This window comes from Alnus glutinosa, chromosome 10 (assembly GCF_958979055.1).
Source record: "Alnus glutinosa chromosome 10, dhAlnGlut1.1, whole genome shotgun sequence".
In the NCBI taxonomy this organism is placed as follows: domain Eukaryota; kingdom Viridiplantae; phylum Streptophyta; class Magnoliopsida; order Fagales; family Betulaceae; genus Alnus; species Alnus glutinosa.
This window is the reverse complement of record NC_084895.1, coordinates 25,484,393-25,503,063: the sequence shown is the minus strand read 5'-3', so window position 1 is coordinate 25,503,063 and position 18,671 is coordinate 25,484,393. Positions and strand designations below refer to the sequence as shown.

Sequence of the window (18,671 nt, the reverse complement as noted above, 5' to 3'; positions counted from 1 at the left end):
CACCATTCCCATCATGCGTTGCCTTATGTCAAGAATCATGGAATGGTTACTAACGTGGCTTATGAGGAGATTCACCTTTGCGTTGCATTTTAGGGGAGGGATGGGACGATTGAACAAGACAATGTTATAAGGAATGTTAGCAAGAGGCTTTATGGTGACTTGCTACATCAAGATACAGTGTCTACGACACTGTACAATTAGGAAAGGCCTTTAGTATCATCTTTACTTTTTTTTACCGTGCAGACAGACTGTATGGAGCACTCACCTTGTTATTCTGTATTTATTTATTTATTTATAAATTTTCTTAGCCACTTGCCTAGTTATTCAATGCTCAAGTTTCTGTTCTACCAAATGTGATAAAAGAGATTTGCTCCTACAGCACACAGAATTACAAGGAAAACAAACTTGACAAATTGTAATAGATCTAAACTTATGAAATTGACGGGGAGGAGGTAAGAACTTGCACGGATATGAAATGGAGGCTTATATAGTATACTTGACAACAGTTAGTTATTTATAAACAATGTCTTTGTTGGTAATTTGTCCACAAAATTGTACTTTTTATACTATTGTTATCCATTGGGGCCTTAATTAAAGAATATTGACTATAATTACTTATTTACCATAATTATTAATTAATTTCGTGTGGACAAAAGCTAATTTCTTGAAAAATGTTTGCTGTCCAATTTTTTTTTTCAACTTTGTCCAACTTTGCATACGTGGCTTTTTTTCTTAAAGAGTTTCATTTTGCATTTGTGGGACCCATCTTTGTCCACATATGCAAAGTTGGAGAAAAAAGTTGGATAACAAGCATTTCTCTAATTACTTATTTACATTTTACCATAATTTAAGGCTTTAATTAGAGAATATTGACTATAATTATGGCCTTTTATATATATATATATATATATATATATATATATATATATATATATATATATATATGATAAAAATTTTCATTAATATTTATTAAATTTGGGGCCTTAATTAGGCGGCCGCCTAATCTGCTTAAGGGTTGAGCCGCCCTTGATTTGTAGCATTGTGCTCATTCAATCATATTCGATAAATTATTAATTAACTGCTCATGTAATCCACTTTTATGGTTGAATACCGTCCAAAAGAATGTTGCCAAGGTACTATAATTTTGACTACAAGTTTTTTACAAACTAATATGCATAGCAATTCACATAACATTTTTCACGTCAACTCAAATTTTGTTACTCAATTTTTTCACCATTAAGATATTACCACATGAGTTTGTAAAGCTGGGTTGCAGTCAAAATTGTAGTACTTCATACATTTTCCCAGTCCAAAATGAACTATATGTGTCTTGTATAAAATCAAGAAGTCTGATATTTGAATAATTAAGTAAATTTTCATATTATTTGACTATTTGTATACTTCATATTAAGTAACTTTTCAAACCGATTATTTTTGCTAGCATTGGTTCTGACAATAAATTGCTGGATGTTGGAATTGGATACACTTCAAATAAAGGACCCGAACGGACACGTATTTGTTCGTTATCGAACAGGACATATAGATGTTTTATTAATTGTAAATGAAAAATGGGAGAAAATGAATATGCTAGTTTGACTTTTTTTTCTTTTTTTTTTTTTCTCTATTCAAACAAGGAATATGCTAGTTTGACTTGTATATATATATCCATTTCTCATTCTACGAATACATGTAACGTAAGTAACGATGAAAAGAAGCAATTGAAAATTGGAAGGTGGTATGTGGGAAAAGGCCTCCTTACCCTCTTTGAGTCTTTGCCACGCCTCTAGCTTCTTCTTCTTTTTCTTCTTCTTCTAAGTGAAATCCACGCGTCCAAATAGCACATCATTTTTATTTTATTTTTGTAATTAAATAGCACATCTTTGAAAGGGAGGGAGTCCATATCATTTACAATGGATCACGGTTTATTTCGTCGCATGCACTTCATGCACACTTGGATGCGTGACGCCAGCCACAGATTCGTGCTGAATATATCCTCCGGACGTACAATGGCGGCGATGAATGGAGCAACATTAATCATATCAGATAATTTACTAGATAGCTAGCTATAGTAAAGCAAGTAGATTACTCTAAAAGGGTAAAAGGAAAGCCTATATATACGCATGCACTCTCTTCTCAAAGCTAGCTCCAAGCAATAGCTCATATTATTCTCATAGCTATAGCAAGCAAGAGTCTACTGTCTCGCATGGCTTCCTCTGATACTGGTAACATTACCGAAGTGAAAGCCGGATACTGGTATTGCGACAGTCAATCCCCAACCCCGGTGGCCGACATACCTTCCGAGCTTTTCACCCATCTTTTTGCTGCCTTTGCGGATGTCAAACTCATTGGCAACGACTGTAAAGTCACCTTTCCTGAAGCATATGAGGTGCAGTTCTCAACCTTCACCCTAACCGTGCAAAAAAAGAACCCTTTAGTTCAAACCCTTTTATCCATCGGTGGAGGAGCCTCTACCTTTGCTTCCATGGCTAGCCAGGTCAATACCCGTCAATCATTCATACATTCCTCAATAAATCTAGCCAGGTCTAACGACTTCCATGGCCTTAGCCTCCACTGGCAGTACCCCTCCACGGAGGAAGAAAGGACCAACCTTGGCTCACTCCTCAATGAATGGCGAGCTGAGGTGGACCTAGAGTCCAAGTTGACAGGCAATGACCCGCTGCTTCTAGTCGCAGCGGTCTATTACAGGCCACAAATACATGAGGACTCGTTCAATTATCCCGTTGCTGAAATTGCAAGCAGCTTGGACTGGATCAACCTAGTGGCGTATGACTTCTATAACCCCGTTCTCTCAGGGAATAATACTGGACCTTTTGCTGCATTGCACAATGGACATATCCACGAAGAAGATCCACGTTGTGCGGATCCCGGCGTCAGAGCTTGGATTCATCATGGAGTGCCCGCCAACAAAATAGTCTTCGGCCTTCCATTTTATGGGGCCGCGTGGCGTCTAAAAGATGATACACAGAGAGGAATATTTGCGGCGGCTGATGGAGCGGCTGATGGAGCGGCTGCTGGAGTATATATTAATCCCTCAGATGGGACCATACTTTATAACCAAATCAAGTATTTCATAGAGACACACCCCGGTAGCGACCCGGTACACCATGACGACTATGTTGTAGACATTTTCAGTGCTGAGAATACTTGGATTGCTTATAATGATACCCAGAGTATCACTGCTAAGGTTAAATATGCTAAGGAAAATGCATTGCTCGGCTACTATGCATGGCATGTGGGCGGCGACAGACAGGGGACCCTTTCTCAAGCAGGTTTGTACGAATTCAATCATTAATTTATATATCTTTCCCGAATCGTATATGCATCCAAAATTTGCCTTTAACGTACGTACGTACGTATGAGGTTTTTTTTTTGGTAATTGCAAGCATCTAATTTGATCATTCTATCTTGTTATTTATGTGTAATTCTAATTACTAATTGTAAGGCATGAGTCTGTCATGAATCCAAGAATAATAATAATAATAATAATAATAATAATAATAATAATAATAATAATAATAATAATAATAATAATAATAATAATAATAATAATAATAATAATAATAATAATAATAATAATAATAATAATAATAATAATAATAATAATAATAATAATATTAATTTGGTCACTAGGGTTGGTTCAACCACCACCAAAAGTCTTTGGACGATTATGAGTTAGCGGGTCGTCGAACCACCCCATGACCTTTAAAAGTGGCTCGGCCATCCCCTCTAGTAAGTTTGGAGTGATTTTAGGTGCATGTTTTAATTAAGGTTATTATGGGGTGTGCTAGAGTCTATATATATGTGAAATGCTCATGTGTCAACATCTATATATTGGAGGGTCATGTACGTAAAACAAGGGCTTTACCCCCATATTCTTATTGAAATTAAACTCTCCCAATTATTTGAATTTGTAAGTCTTCATCATTCTAACTTGTAATTCTTTTTTTGCTATCCCAGCTTCTGAAGTATGGAATCGGGTTGCACTTGCCACCGATGGCACCGACACTGGCGGCGCCGGCACGGGTGGCGCTGGCACCGGAGGCGCCGGTACCGGTGGTGCCCTCACCTTCGGCAACGTCACCGTCACCGGCGGCGCTGGCGACGGCAACGTCACCGTCACTGTCACCGCCGGCAACATCAATGTTGGCAGTGTCACCGGTGGAACTGGCACCGGCGGCACCGGCACTGGTGGCACTGGCACCGGCGGCACGGGCACCGGCACAGGGACCGGGATCGGAATGGCACCAAGACCAGCACCAATAGTGCGTAGTATTAATAGTTTGTTAAGCTGCCGTCATCAACAAAAAGGCAACTAATCAGATATGTCATGTTTAGAAGCTTGTATTACCCACAATAACGCCAATTATCAGGTGTGTTATAAGGTCAATAATCAGACGTGCGTGTATTTGTAACATAGAAGCTTGTGTTATGAACAATAAGGCCTGTAATCCAATATATGTCCCGTTAAAAAGCTTGTATTATCTACGATAAGGCCAATTATCAAATATGGTGTGTTGTAAAGCCAATAATCAGATATGTTGTATTGTTTGGAACATATATATATAGCTAGAAGCTTGTATTATCGTTAATGTTAGGAAAGTTCCCGCCAGAATGAGGGAAGATAGGGGAACGAAGTAGGGCTCCACGGCTACGCGCGAGTGATGTCCCAGCAGGGGTAAAAAGGGCAAGTATTAAGTAGAAAGTCCCTCACCTTATTTAATGTGTTTGTCTTTGTAATCGATGGTCCGTCGCCGCCACCTAGGAAAAGCCAAAGCTACGGTAAGAGTTGGCTACCTAGGTCCGCATGGGGGAATTAATTAAGGAAAAGATAGGCAATAAATGATGGTACGGAGAAGAGAGTAACCAAGAGGAATAAAAGGGAACGAGGACTTTCTTCCGCACAGGTTAGAAAAAAGGGTTTTCTCTCCTTTCCAGTAAAATTGGTCCTAACTTGATCGTCGGAGGGGGCGTTGCCGGGAAACTCTTGTCAGCCTCTTGTTTTGCAAGACTCAGGTGGAGGGACACAACCTAGTCTTTCGAATCTCGGACGACAAGAAGCATGAGGCAAATTCGAGGTTGACACGTGGCAGTGAAGATTTGGCATCAACAATTGGTGCCGTCTGTGGGAACGACGTGGCTATGTGTTCCCGTGAAACTAAGCACGTTTGAGACCACTCATGGTGAGTACGTGGTTAGCTCGAGGAAGAATGATTGAAGAAAATGTAAGTGAGGAGGCGGGGACTTCGCAGGGTCCACAGGCGAAGATAGTTCGTCTGAATGAGAAAATAGCGCGACTTGAAAAGGAGTTGCAAAAACGAGATCACATGGAGCGACAACAAACTCAAGAGGAGTCTTTGCGTGGTGATCAGGTGGATCCGGAGAACGAAGGTGGGCGCTGTAATGTCCGAGACATTATTCAATAATTAAAGTATAAAATTTAAGTAAATAATTAGTTAAGTTAATTTAGTGTTATTAAAAATACAAGAGAATATTTTTAAGTCTAAAGAAAAAAAGAAAAAAAGAAATTAGAAATGAAAAATAAAATGCAAAAGAAAAGAATTTAAAATAGAAATAAGAAAATAAAAGAAATAGAAAAAAAAAAAAGAAAAAAGAATCGGTAAAACAAACACAAAAAGAAAGAAGAAAAGTAAAAGAAAAAAATAAAATAAAATAAAAAAGAAAGAAAAGAAAAGTCAAAGGAAGAAAGTATGAATTAAAAATATATATATATATATAACATGTGGGGCGCAGGCTGAAAAAGATAAAAAAAAAAAAAAAAATGAAGGGCCAAGTGGCCCTTCACTAGTGCGCCTTGTTGACAGAAAAGGCCTTTCTTTTCTTCTTCCTAGGGAGGTAGGCCTCTTCTTCTCATTTTTCCTCTTTTGATTTTTCGTACAAAAATCATGATCTATGAAGATCTAACCGTTCAATTTCAAATCCAACTTCGGTAACGTGATCTACGAAACCCGATCTACGTTTCTACTGATCGGTTTGAGGTATTTTCGCAAACTCTTGGTCTTTGAGATTTTAGATTAAATCTAAAGATATTTGAGTTGAATTTTATATGTTCTTAGGATTTGTTGTGTGGAGCTTACTAAACACTCTCCAAGTGTTGGATTTACGTTTGGTGGAATTTTTGGTGAGTTTCCTCAAACTCTAATTTTTGGATATTTAATTTTAATTGAGTTTTTATGTTATTAACCCTTAATAAAAGCCATTGGGTTAATAATATTGTGTTTGGGGTAGTGTTTTATAAATTATGATTTAAAGTTTAGAAACCTTAATTTGATAGGTTAAACTAATTTGGGGTTTTTTTTAAGTGATTAAAATATAGATGAATAAATTATGCTAATAAGTTAGTAATTGTTGTAAAAAGATTAATAAACGTAATATTAAAGTTAATAATATTGATAAAATGTTAGTGAGAAATAATCTAGAAATTTATGAATATAATTTTAAGGCTAATATTATTATAAAAGTGTTTGTGAAAATAATGTATGAGTTAGTGGAATTAATTATGGGTTAGAAATTGATATTATAGGTAAATAATTAAATACTTATTTTAATATCTAACTCTTAGTAAATACTTTGAGTTAATATTGTTTGAGAATTAGTGTCTAGATTTATGGGTGTGTAATTGGGACCCTTAAAATATTAGGGGTTTTCCAATTGTTAGCTCTTGAGCAATTTAAGAGCTAAATGTCGGTCTAATATTAGAAAGGTCAAATAATGTGCAATGTGTATTTTCACAGTGACGCATTGCAAGGTGGTGTCTAGGAGACCTAGTACTTAAATCCGCGCAGTCAGGTGAGTATTCTACTCACTGAGAAGTATTATTTTCTAAAATGATGAATTGCAAAATATATATTGTTTTACAAACTTGAACCAACTGTATGTTGATTATGAATTGTTTTGGATGATTTGAGTACTTTGGAGTATATTGAAATATTGATGATGTTTTGAACTATGAATATGATTGGTGAGTTTAGAGTGAGTATAAAGATTTAAGTTATGCAAATTGTTAAAGAAATGACATGTTGAATTGATTATGTTTTGTAAAGAAAGCATGTGTTAAAGGCATGATTCATAAAATGAAATGTATATTGTGTATATTGTTTTAAAGCATGATGCATATGCATATGAACGCTAAACGTGCATTGAAGTGAGGTTCGCCAACTCACGGGAAACAATGCTTGGGGTAATTCCCATGATGCTTGGGGTAACCCATGATGCTTGGATTTATTTCCATGATGCTTGGGGTAACCCATGATGCTTGGATTAATTTCCATGATGTGCATTGCATAATCATTCATAGCATGGTTTTGATGAGTGATGTTTTTATATTATGAGTAGTTTTGCTATACGTATTGGTATGCATAAGAGTTTTAATGGAAAAGAGCTTATGTATATTTCTATCGGATAGTTGCATGATTTAAATGCCATTGATTTCTAACGTAAGGATTATGTAAACCTAAGCAAATAAACCTTAAAGTATTATCGTAGGTGAGGTCGTACGTAGTTGTTTCTACAACAGAACTTCTGCGTATAATCTTAGCTGCCAAGTATGTTCAAATGTTTTCTATTAGCCGGTGTGTGCTATATCAGCTATGGGGGTTTTCAAACAAAAGTTTATAAAATTGGTGGCTGTTATAGTGCACGCATGACTAGAAAAGAAAAGTTGGTTCTTTGCAAAAAACTCAGTGAATAGTATACCTCTGAGGTCTTAGTATATTTATGTATGCTAAGACGGTGGGCTCATAATTCCACCTGTACGGATGCGGTAACCCCCGCAATCGTGCAGACGTTTATGCTTTGGTTGCAGGTTTTGCGGATATAGTTATTGACTCGTCCACCTAGTGTCTGGGATGCTATGATTGGAGCATATCGCGACAGTCATAAGTCACGGACTCATGGGTAGTCCGCATTTTGGGTATTTTATTTATGGCTCGTGTACCACGTGACACATGTATTTGTTGAGCCTATATTTAATATGTAATTGGTGTAATATGTTTTATAAGCCTTAAATAGATAGTCTTGTAAATGGCTCTTGTTGTAATTAATTGTTATGTATTAGATGTATTTTCGCTTATGATATGTGTTCCGCTGCACATTGATTATTATATTCCACTGTTAGATTTAACTCTGATTATCAGGTACATGTTATGGGGCATGTGACATATGTTGGCTGAGCGACATGTAGTCGTGCCACTGTGATGATTCGTTTGTATGTTTTTTTTTAAAAAAAAAAAAAAAAAAAAACGGGTCGTCACAGGCGCGCTAAAGAGGTGGTCGTAGAAGAGAGTGATACTGATGGCGATATTGAGCTCGCCGACCTTATAAGGATGAATGATAAAGAGAAAAGGGAATGGGCTGATGTAACACCCCTGATTTTAAGACAATGTGCCTTAAATAGAATTTAAGATCTATGGCTTTCAATTCACACTTTTAATTGCTCGATCGACATTATTCTGATAATTGTCCAATTATGCACCACCTGTTTTTGATTGATTAATAAACAAACCTAAATATCGGGTAAAATTAGTTGGGATAATAATATTCTTAATATTATTTTGAAATATTTATTGTACATGATATTATTTTGACCTAATATTATTTTGTGTAATAATGTTACTCAAAAATTAACATTATTTAGGGAACGAATTAGACTCAAAACGAATTTAAAATTATACCCTAATGAATTATTAAAATGATAAAGACCTAATGTAAAAAAATACCTACAGATTAACTTAATCTTTTCTGATATCTTTGAGGAGATTCGAAGCAATCATTTCTCCTTGACAGCTTACTACTCATCTGCGTCATTCTCTGTGCGTCATCTCCTGTGAATCACTCTTGCTGCCCACACTTTCTCTTCTATAAATCCGAACTCCCTTATGCAACATAAATTCGCACCTCTCAATTACTAAGCTTCCTCATTTCTCTCTTCTCCTTCTCTTCTTATTTTCTTTCTTTTTGTTTCTTGCTCTTTTCTTTTCTGTCTCGGTGCACGAGAGAAACTGAGATTAAGAGAGAAAGAAAGATGAGAGCTGAGGGAGAGAGAGATCGGGAGAATAAGAGAAATTGAGAGTCCGAGAGAGAGAGAGAGAGAGATTCAGAGAATGTTAGAGGGAGGAGCCGAGAGTGAAACCCAGAGAAGAAGCCGGGAGAGGCCGACCCTTGGTGGATTTCAGGTGATCGTCACCGGTGGAGCAGAGAGACACTGAGGACCCGTAGCAGATCGGGCCGAACCAGTGAACCCAGACCAATCGGAGGTCCGAAACTCCATGGGCCTCCGGTGGGTCATCCAAGGGAGCGATTTCCGGGGGTCTAAAGACGAATTCCGGCAGAATTTTCCGGTGGATTTTCTGTATTGAGCAAAAATTCCCATATGTAAGTGATTCTTGTAATTTCTATTTAATTTATTATGAATTTACTTGGCTACCCAGTTGCTAAGACTCACGGTTGAATGAATTTCTGCTAGGTGTTTGGATTTATTGTGTATTGACCCGATTGTGTGTATTTTTGGGAAAAGCTCGTGTGTGTGGTTGATCGGCTTTGCCCCTGTTTTGGGTCTCTTGCCTCGGCCAGCTGTGTATGTGTGTGTGGCGTTGTTTTGGACCGGCCATGTGTACTGAGTTGTGTGTTGTTTCGGTTGTGTGGATTGGACTGCGTTTTGGGTTGAATGGGTGAGTTTTGGTTGGGTTTAGTTGGTTGCTAGGTGCTGGGTATTTTCCTTGATGCGTTTTGTGTATTGTGTTTTGGATAGGTTCCTTGATTAGCCAGTTTGGGGTGGTTTCGGGTGGTGTAGTATGTATATGTTATGATACAGTGTATTTGGTGTTTTTAGTACCAGTTGTGTGAAGTTGTGATGGTGTTCCTGTTTTGAGTTAGGGTATTTTAGAACTAAATTTTAGTATTTGGTTTTATGGTTTAATGGTGTGATGTGTAAATTGAGGATAAATGGGTTTTAATAGAATTTGGTTAACTAATTATGTAACAGGAGAAGCGTCTCAGCTATGATGTTGGATAAATAGTATTTTCAAAGGTTGGATCTTAAAAAGAATTGCAATATAGTTTTCAAAATAATCAATTAAGATTTATATAAAGTTTAAAAGTAGATTTGTGTTTTAAAATATTGTTCTATTAGTAGATAAGGAAATAATTGGGTATGTTAGAGGATGTTAGTATTTTTTTTGAGTAAATGATAAACACTTTATAAGGATTTTAATATAGATATAAAAATGACAAACCAGATGTTTGGAAAAGAGAATTGATACTAATATCATATATATATATATATATATATATATATATATATATATATATTATTGCAGATGATGATTTGAGAAACTGCACCAAAGACCTGTAAGTATCTTTATACTTACTGAGGACGAAGCTGGTGGATTTTTTCTATAATATTGTGTTTACTGCTTTATTTATTTGTTTGCGCATGTGATTTTACATATTTTCTATTTTAATTAAAATAGTTAATAACAAAGCTGGTATGTAGCGGGGGGGTGATGGCTGCTAGTGGGACCTTAGGTTCTCGTAAAGATAATAATGGAATGCTGTAACCATAGGTTTATAGGCCAGCTGGGACCTTAGGTTCCTAGCCCAATAGAAAATAAGCTTTAAGTGAGAGTTGGCTAATACAGCGGGGGGGTGATGGTATTGCCAGCTGGGACCGTAGGTTTCCACAACACGCTAATCTGGACCGTTGGTTCTATCACGAGCGGAGTGCAAAAGATAATAATTAAACTTTACATATAAAACTGTCATATTACTGTTTTTATGGTTACGTATATATTTAATCTATGACTGTGATTAGCTACCATGGATCATATATTGCATATATACGTGACTATAAAGTCATATCTGAATTGTGTTGTATTTATTAAATAAATCAGCATTCATATTATTATGGGAAACAGTGAACTCACTTTAGTGTTTTGTGTTTTTGTTTCTATATATATATATATATATATATATATATATATATATATATATATATATATATTGGTGCAGGTTTATAGACAAGATTAGAGCTCAAAAGGTCTTAAAGCTAAGGATACATAGTTTGTATTTTGTTTGTAGTCTACTGTGTTTATAACATTTTATGTTGACAAGATTGCTAATGATTTCCATGTATTCTTTTGTGTCACTATTGACACTTGTTTCTAAGTATTTTTTTTATAAATGTCTAGAAGTATTCTAGTTAAAAGCTCTGTCGTGTTCTTCCAAGCTAATTGGATATATTATATTCCGCTGCTAAATCTTAACTCTGATGATGTTGTAGTAATGTCACGTATAAATTGAAAAATTTTCACTTACGCCTTTTTGTAAAAGGCGGGGCGTTACAGCTGAAAACTGACTAGATTGGAGTAGCAGTGTGACTATTTAATGGGTTCCAATCAGCCCGGACCTAAGGCGAAAGATTCATTGGCTGACAGCTTATTTTCCACCACTACGTCCCCTTTTACTGACCGGATAATGTTGTGTCGGCTCCCGAGTAAGTTCAAAATGCTTGAAATACCTGTGTACACGGGGCTGGGGGATCCCATTGAGCATTTAGCAGGTTTCCGTGCACACACGGTACTGCAAACGACACCGAACGAAGTTGCGTGTCGGGCTTTCCCCCTCACTTTGGCGGGGGGGAGCTCCAGAATGGTTCAGAACCCTGCCGCCTCGCTCGGTTCCGAACTTCGAGAGCTTTGCTAAGAAGTTTGCATCTCAGTTTATGGCTGGCATCATCCGGAAGAAGCCCACTCAGTAGTTGATGACTATTAAACAAGGCCCTCAGGAGTTGTTGAGAAGTTATCTGCTCTGCTTCAATCAGGAGAGGTTGGCTGCAGAGAGCCAAAATGAACAGTTTATCCATTTTGCCATATACCAGGGCATAAGGAAGAATGGCACCCTTATGGCAAATTTAGCATGGAGGCCAGCTGAGGGGTTGCAAAAGTTTTTGGATCGAGCGGAAGAGTTTGTAAACCAGGAGGAGACTCTTCGCGCGTTCCGTGGGACTGAAGAAGTCGCGAAGTTGGATTTTGCGACCGGAGGGAAGTCAAGGAAAAGAACAACCCAAGTCAGGAGAGAGATCCCAGAACGCAGACCCATCAAAAGGGTGGAGAATTACAATTGGACGCCTGTCAACGCCCCAGCAAAGGAGATCCTTATGGAAATCAGAAAAGATCCGGGCTATAAGGACCCGTCCCCAATAAAGGGCAGGCCACTTCCTTATAATCTTCACAAATACTGCCACTACCATGATTCTTATGGCCACTGGACTAATACCTGCATCGCCCTGAAGGAGATGATCAAAAAGTGTAGTGCTTCAAAGTGCCGTATGTTTCTTCTTGGTTTTGGAAGAGCCAAAACAATAGAGAAAAGAAAAGGGTGCTACCGTGTGAGAGATAAAAAAGATAGAGACCAACCGCCGTCTTATCCCAGCAAAAAAAGAGTTCGTATTTCTGTCTTTTGTATTCTCATTTTTTGAAAATAATCTCTATGGTGTGATAGTGAGATTTTGGTGTATTGGGGTTTTGGGTTCTGAGTGATTTTTTTCTCTACTATTTTTGTATGTATTTCTTCGTGATCGCCTCCGCCAGTGGACATACCTCACATTGAGGGAACCACTTAAATCTTGATGTTATGTGTGTGTGATTGTCTTACCATATTTACCATAACTATGATTCCATTTTGCACAACAAAAATTAATTATTTAACTAACAAGAAATCAAGCTTAGGTTATAAAGCTTTTTAGGCTAAGTACTTACTATGTTCTAACAATCCGACCTGTGTTTGCTTCATGATCATCTTTCTTGAAAATTCTATGTCAAATTAGATCGTGAAAAGTCAGTCATTCAATTATCATCTCGCTAATAAATTAAGGAATAAGATGCGAAAAAATTCTCAAAAATTTAAAAAGACACCTTGTGCCATATGGCTTTGTTTAAGCTTAAATGGTGTTTGGCACAAGTGTCAACATCAGGAATTATTGGCTTGCAGCCTTCTATATATGGAAAAGATTCAAGAGCTCATATATAATTGAACTACTGGAGAAATATCAGACCAAAGAGTAAGTCCAAGCTTTTGTTTGGCATGTAGTACTCGTGGATCAGCATTTGTTCATCCCTCTCAATGCAAAATTTCAAAAGTCGCACAAGATTTACCTGTTGCAGTTTCGCAGTAAGTATAATCTCATTCTTAAACTCCTCAAACCCTTGTGTAGAAGTTTTTGTAAGCTTTTTCACTGCTATTTCTTGTCCATTTGGTAATACACCCTGATAAATAAATAGACACTCATGATTAATTAATAGGTATCTTTTCATCATTAAGATAGTACTGAAAGACATTTTCTACTCCTGCTGCCAAAATGTAGCATGGGAGTGGTCTAACAGAAGTTTACGTTGTAAACGGGACCATAACTTCCCTCTCCAAGTTTATTTTCAATTGAAAGTTTATCTGTAGCTGCCTCAATGTCAGCTAAAATAAAGACTTGAAGATTAGGAACATTGCCATTAAAATCTCCTGAGCTGCCATATGATTAATTTTGGACTTTGATTCTTTAGATGTAACAACCATTCCTCTATTAATAGAAGGAAAAAAAAAAAAAAAAAAAGATGCCCAAAAGTCAGTTCCTCAATCATGGTGGTTAATAATAAATAATCCTAAATTCCAAATATAGACGGTGAGTACATGTACTAGGTAGAAAAATTTTACCATTTAATTTGAGCATTCTTGGTGTGCTGTCGCAGGCACCCAAAAATAAAACCTTACTTGTGAAAATATATATATAGCAGTGGAAGTAAGGGTCGATCCCACGGAGAGTAATTAGCCGAGTTTTATGCTACGTGAACAAGGATGGGGGGGTCTTTTGAGTATGAAAATAATTTTAAGAAAAATAACTAAGAAACAATTCAAATTAAAATATTAATCAAGTAAAGAAACATTGGTCTAAGTCAACTTCCACCATCGGAATTTGGCAACTGATCATCGATGCAAATATATATATCAATTCATGCTTTGAATATTCACCGTTGGAACTGTTTTCCTATCTCTCCTTAGTCGTAGTTAATTAGAAGACAAGCGCTCTAATTAACCCTAACTACTAAACAACCTAAGACAAGCGCTATAGGTTTAATCTAGTAGCAACCTTAAGAATTAGAGAGATCGATGAAGCGAAACAACACAAGCACAAGCGGTTGCATTAAATTTCGTCGGATGTTCTTCCTAAAATTTAATAATCACTGAGAAGCAGCAAATCATTAAATTTTAGTTGCTTCGTAGATTGGAGGGATCAAACAATTACGGATTTGATGTCCAACCTAGCAATAGATTGCAACGAGTAATACACTAGTAGGCCTCCTAGTAATTAAACGAGACAATCATAAAAATAAACATAGAAAAACATCCGATACTCAAAGCATAAATCGAACAATAAAAAAAACAAATTAGAAAGTTTAGCCACGCAGGGCCATGACTAAAACTCAAGGAAGTTAGAGAAGAGGGGAGAAGATGGAAGATAGATGATGTCTTGTGTGTCATGGTTCTCCCCTTTTATACAAGTTTCATCCCATATGCTAGAAGCCTAGGAAATCTCCTAAAGAAAGATATTGTAAATACTATCCTAAAATAACAATACACAAATCTAATTTATTAAGGAAAGTATTAAACATAAAATAAAGGCTAGGATAACTAGGAAGGTGATGTTTTTAATGAGGACTTTTGTTGGCTCATGCTCTATCGATTCTTTCCTTGTTTAAGTCCCCACAAATCAGCCAAGTATGGAGAGAAAATCAATTTCCTTTGTATGGAAAGAGATGCTTCTTTCATGTTGTCTTCTTCACGTGGTCCTCACAAATCTCTTCTTTATTTTCTTGATCCTCTACGCATCTTTTCCTTCATTTTCTTCCTTTTGCTTGACTTTGTATTTATTGCTTGGCTTGGCTGGAATTGATTGGATGATTATGAAAAGTCTCAAAGTAAAGAAATTTCCATATCTGAAAACTTCCGCAATTAAACCGCATCAGAACGTCAACTTCAAGCCCGATTTCGACCTTGATACATTCAGTATCTCTCAAAACGCCAAACATGAAAGTTGTAGATCGTTTTCTTGGTGTTCCACAGCATCTTGAATCATCTCAATCGGAGCTTTTATGAGAGAGTTATGCCCAGATTACAAATTGATGTCGAAACTGTCCAAAATCGCCCAATTAGCTTGTTTTGCATTTAATGCCTCAATTTGTATCCTAAATCAAAATATAAGAATAATTAGTACATTTAGGCATTAAATAAGTATAAGAGATTAAATATTAAGGGGAAAAATACGACATTTTACATTCTTATCAATTCTCCTCCTTAAGCAACAGATGCAAGGCCCAGTAGGAGAACAACGGTAACAGTACTTATAGTCAAAACGATCACTAATAATCGCCACTTGGGTTGTCCATTCTTTCTTTCCCCTTGAGCTGATAAAGCATCTCATGATAGAATTTATGAGAGACGAATATGTCAGAAAAGATCTTAAAACAATGTCACTGTCAAGCTTCTAATACTTTCGATTGCTGAAATAATTGGATGTTCGTATGGTTTAGTTTATTAAAGCAACGCCGGATAATCTTTTATACATATCAATGTCATATATGTCATGTCTAAGAACCGAATAACTCCATGAAAAGTCAGTTTCCTAAGGCCAGCCAAGTCAGGAAAAACATATAAACACTCGTGTAGGGATAGGGATCCCCCCCTATAATCCCCTACTCTCACACAGGAGGAGCTGGGGAAATTGTAGGGGGTCGTGCCCAAACAGAGTTTCCATGCTCGAGGGGGCCCCTTAACCCCAAAGAAGACGGAGTATGGTAATAACAGAGTTTTCATGTATAATCGAACATGAAGGGCATTGAAATCTTGACAAGCATTAGCAAACACTTGACATTGTCCTAATTAACATTGAAATCTTTAATTTTGGGTTAAAAAAATGGGATATTATTTCTTAATTTTTTGGGCTAAGATGATATTCATTCAAGTCATATTGACGTGTTTGAATTCTTTAAATACGTGGGCAATTAGATTAACATTCTAAAAGTATTATTTTAACATTGTGAAGAGAACATCAAGTATAGATTATCAAGTCTGCTGCATCTCTTAAATTACCTGCTAGAGAAAGCTCCCAATTGTCATCATATGGGACTTGCTACACAACGTAACCAAGTAGTTTCTTCTGCTTGGCATAAGAAACCTTAATTTTGACCACCTCAACATCATCAAAGCCGATCCAGACCGATCCAACTGTGCAGGATTTCACTACATATGTAGGATTGTATATTACATCAGCCCCATTTCTCTGAATGTAAGTCTTGATTTCCTTATAGCTCGCGCTTCTATCAGGTGTAATGGCTGTGATGGAACCCCACACAATTGATGTGAAATTATGATGGATAATGAACTCCTTTTAGATAGGAGAGACCACAATAACTCCTTTCAGATAAGAGAGACCACAAGTAAATCCAATTGGCACTAGAGACAAACCATAAACAAGCTTTTACTTAATAATTCTCTATTAATCTGTTGTTACATTGGTCCCTTATTTATACTACTACTTGACTACTAAAGCCACATGTAAAAGAAATACTACTTCAATTAGAATTAGACTATAGACTACTAAAACAATTCATATTAGACTACTACTACAACTAAGATTAGATAAAGACTAAAGGAATAATAAGACTTCTAAGAATAATAAGACTACTACTACTAGTACGGCTAAAAAGGTAAATATGAATATAAATATAACCTTTAATACTAAATAGAACTTATCTGGAACTCTATCAGGCCGGACCTGTAGAGGCATATAAAGGCAAGCCCAACACCAACTTTCCAGCAGACAAGCCCCTAGCAATCCATGCAACAATGCCATAATCCGTGTTAGCATTGCTTGATGGGTCATCAATGAAATGACTGTATAGTTTGCGCTTTCACCCCAATAGAAAGGAGGGTGGTGATTGATGGATTCTTTTGTTTAACAGTGTCCGTGAAGGTGGAGAAGTATCGATCATCGGAGGATGAGATAGACAGCTCGGAGGACGAAGAGTTTAGATCAGCAAAAGCGCAAATAAGGGGAGTAAACAGGGCTGAGTTTATGTCTGAAATGGGGAACCCGCTGCCGGAGTACCAGTAACCTGATTTGATCCAAGTTTGTGCAGTTGAAGGCTTCAAGTGTAAAGAAATTAGAAAGATATGGAAAACAACAATGATGATCATTATGGACATCACGAAAGTGGTGGAGACGAGGTGGATTAGTTGGCTTATACAATTATATTGCCGAATTTTCAGTTTAAATTGGGCAATATTATTTTTGCCAATTTACTTGATCATATCATTGTTGTTTATAATCAATTCATTTTTTGATCATAGAAGAACATAATTAATCAATCAAAAAGAATAAACATACTCTTTTGTAGGGACAATTGACAAGAAAATATTAAAAAAAAAAAAAAAAAAAAACCAAAATTCTTGGCCACAACATCCATTGATAGAATTAAATTCTCTAACCCGGTCACCATCACAAAGCCTTGAAAACTATCATCAAGACCCATATATAACTATTTTTCTTCTCTTTTCTTATTATTTCTTTTGCGATCGGTTTAATTTGGAGTTTATCAGCATATATCATTATCCTTTGATGACTCAACACCACCGTAAGATCAACGTGGGTACATGAAAGTTGATCTTGACTTGAGATCAAAGAAACGAATAAAAACATAGGAACAGTGAAAATATTGGAGATAAAACGAGTATCAAAATCCTTCGTAGCTAGCTAGCCAGCTTGTTGCGAACAAGGTGAAAATTAATATTAGCGATGTTTGATCAAGAAGTATATTTGGTCAGTGGGTCAAAAAAAAAAATCGTTTTGGAGTCCTACTTTGGATGTCATTGGTAAGGCCAATTAAATGACGTAGAGGATGTTAAAATAGATAGGACATTTTCTATATTAGTATTTTTTTTTTCTTATTAATTATTTACCATAGTTGTACGTAGATCTGTAATTTCGTAACTCACTTTAATTTATGCTCCGTTTGTTTCGACGTAAAATGGTTTTCATCGTAAAATGGTTTCAGGGAAGTCATTTTTCTGGAAAATATTCTTTCGCTGAAAGCATTTTTCGGTGTTTGGCGCGTACAGAAAATCACAATATTTTTTTATATTTTCATTCAATCATTTTAACCTATAAAAATTAATTTTTATTCAAAACATATAAATATTAATATAAAATAATATAAAAATCACCAATGACAAGATTCCGTCATTAACTGACAAGATTCTGACCACTTTTATCGGATTCCGGCAAAAATTTCGGCCATCTTGCTGAATCTGGCCAGAGAGGCCGGCTGGCCGGATCCCGGTAGGCTGGCCGGATCTGGCCAGATCCGTCCGGCCAGCCGGCCTCTCTGGCCAGAGCCAGCCTGGATCCGGCCTCTCTAGCTAGATCCGGCCGGAATCCGGCCTCTCAGGCAAGAGCCGGCTGGGATCCAGCCTCTCTGGCCAGATCCGATCGGTCTGATCAGATTCCAGCCAGTTGGCCAGAATCCGACCAGATTGGTCGCCGGAATCTGGGCTGACCGGATTCCGTCGCCAGATTCCGACAATATTAA

At 36.8% G+C, this 18,671-nt stretch overlaps 2 protein-coding genes and 1 long non-coding RNA gene across 6 annotated transcripts; all 3 read left to right on the top strand.

Annotated features, from left to right (window-relative positions):
* Positions 1 to 2,130: 2,130 nt before the first annotated feature.
* Positions 2,131 to 4,550, top strand: LOC133879889 (class V chitinase-like). Its single transcript, XM_062318694.1, has 2 exons — positions 2,131 to 3,290; positions 3,979 to 4,550. Exons 1-2 carry the CDS (start codon positions 2,204 to 2,206, stop codon positions 4,335 to 4,337), a joined length of 1,446 nt encoding a protein of 481 aa, XP_062174678.1. The 5' UTR covers positions 2,131 to 2,203; the 3' UTR covers positions 4,338 to 4,550.
* A 1,282-nt stretch (positions 4,551 to 5,832) lies between these two features.
* LOC133879970 (uncharacterized) lies at positions 5,833 to 8,167 on the top strand. The gene is made up of 4 exons (XR_009902166.1): positions 5,833 to 6,017; positions 6,096 to 6,160; positions 6,774 to 6,828; positions 7,823 to 8,167. It is a non-coding gene; the product is annotated as an uncharacterized LOC133879970 (long non-coding RNA).
* Positions 8,168 to 8,802: 635 nt separating this feature from the next.
* On the top strand, positions 8,803 to 17,472 carry LOC133880428 (uncharacterized). 4 transcript variants are annotated; one of them, XR_009902274.1, is made up of 5 exons: positions 8,803 to 9,411; positions 10,356 to 10,386; positions 11,368 to 12,478; positions 13,027 to 13,206; positions 16,852 to 16,969. XR_009902274.1 is itself a non-coding variant. In XM_062319377.1 (3 exons), the coding sequence occupies exons 1-2, from the start codon at positions 11,798 to 11,800 to the stop codon at positions 13,063 to 13,065; spliced, it is 720 nt and encodes a 239-aa protein (XP_062175361.1). In that variant the 5' UTR covers positions 11,152 to 11,797; the 3' UTR covers positions 13,066 to 13,206; positions 17,046 to 17,428. The 4 variants fall into 4 exon arrangements, 1 of the variants encoding a protein (XP_062175361.1); XR_009902273.1 differs by lacking the exons at positions 11,368 to 12,478; positions 16,852 to 16,969 and adding an exon at positions 17,046 to 17,468 and having other exon boundaries at positions 8,807 to 9,411; XR_009902275.1 differs by lacking the exons at positions 11,368 to 12,478; positions 13,027 to 13,206; positions 16,852 to 16,969 and adding an exon at positions 17,046 to 17,472 and having other exon boundaries at positions 8,810 to 9,411.
* The last annotated feature ends 1,199 nt before the right edge of the window (positions 17,473 to 18,671 follow it).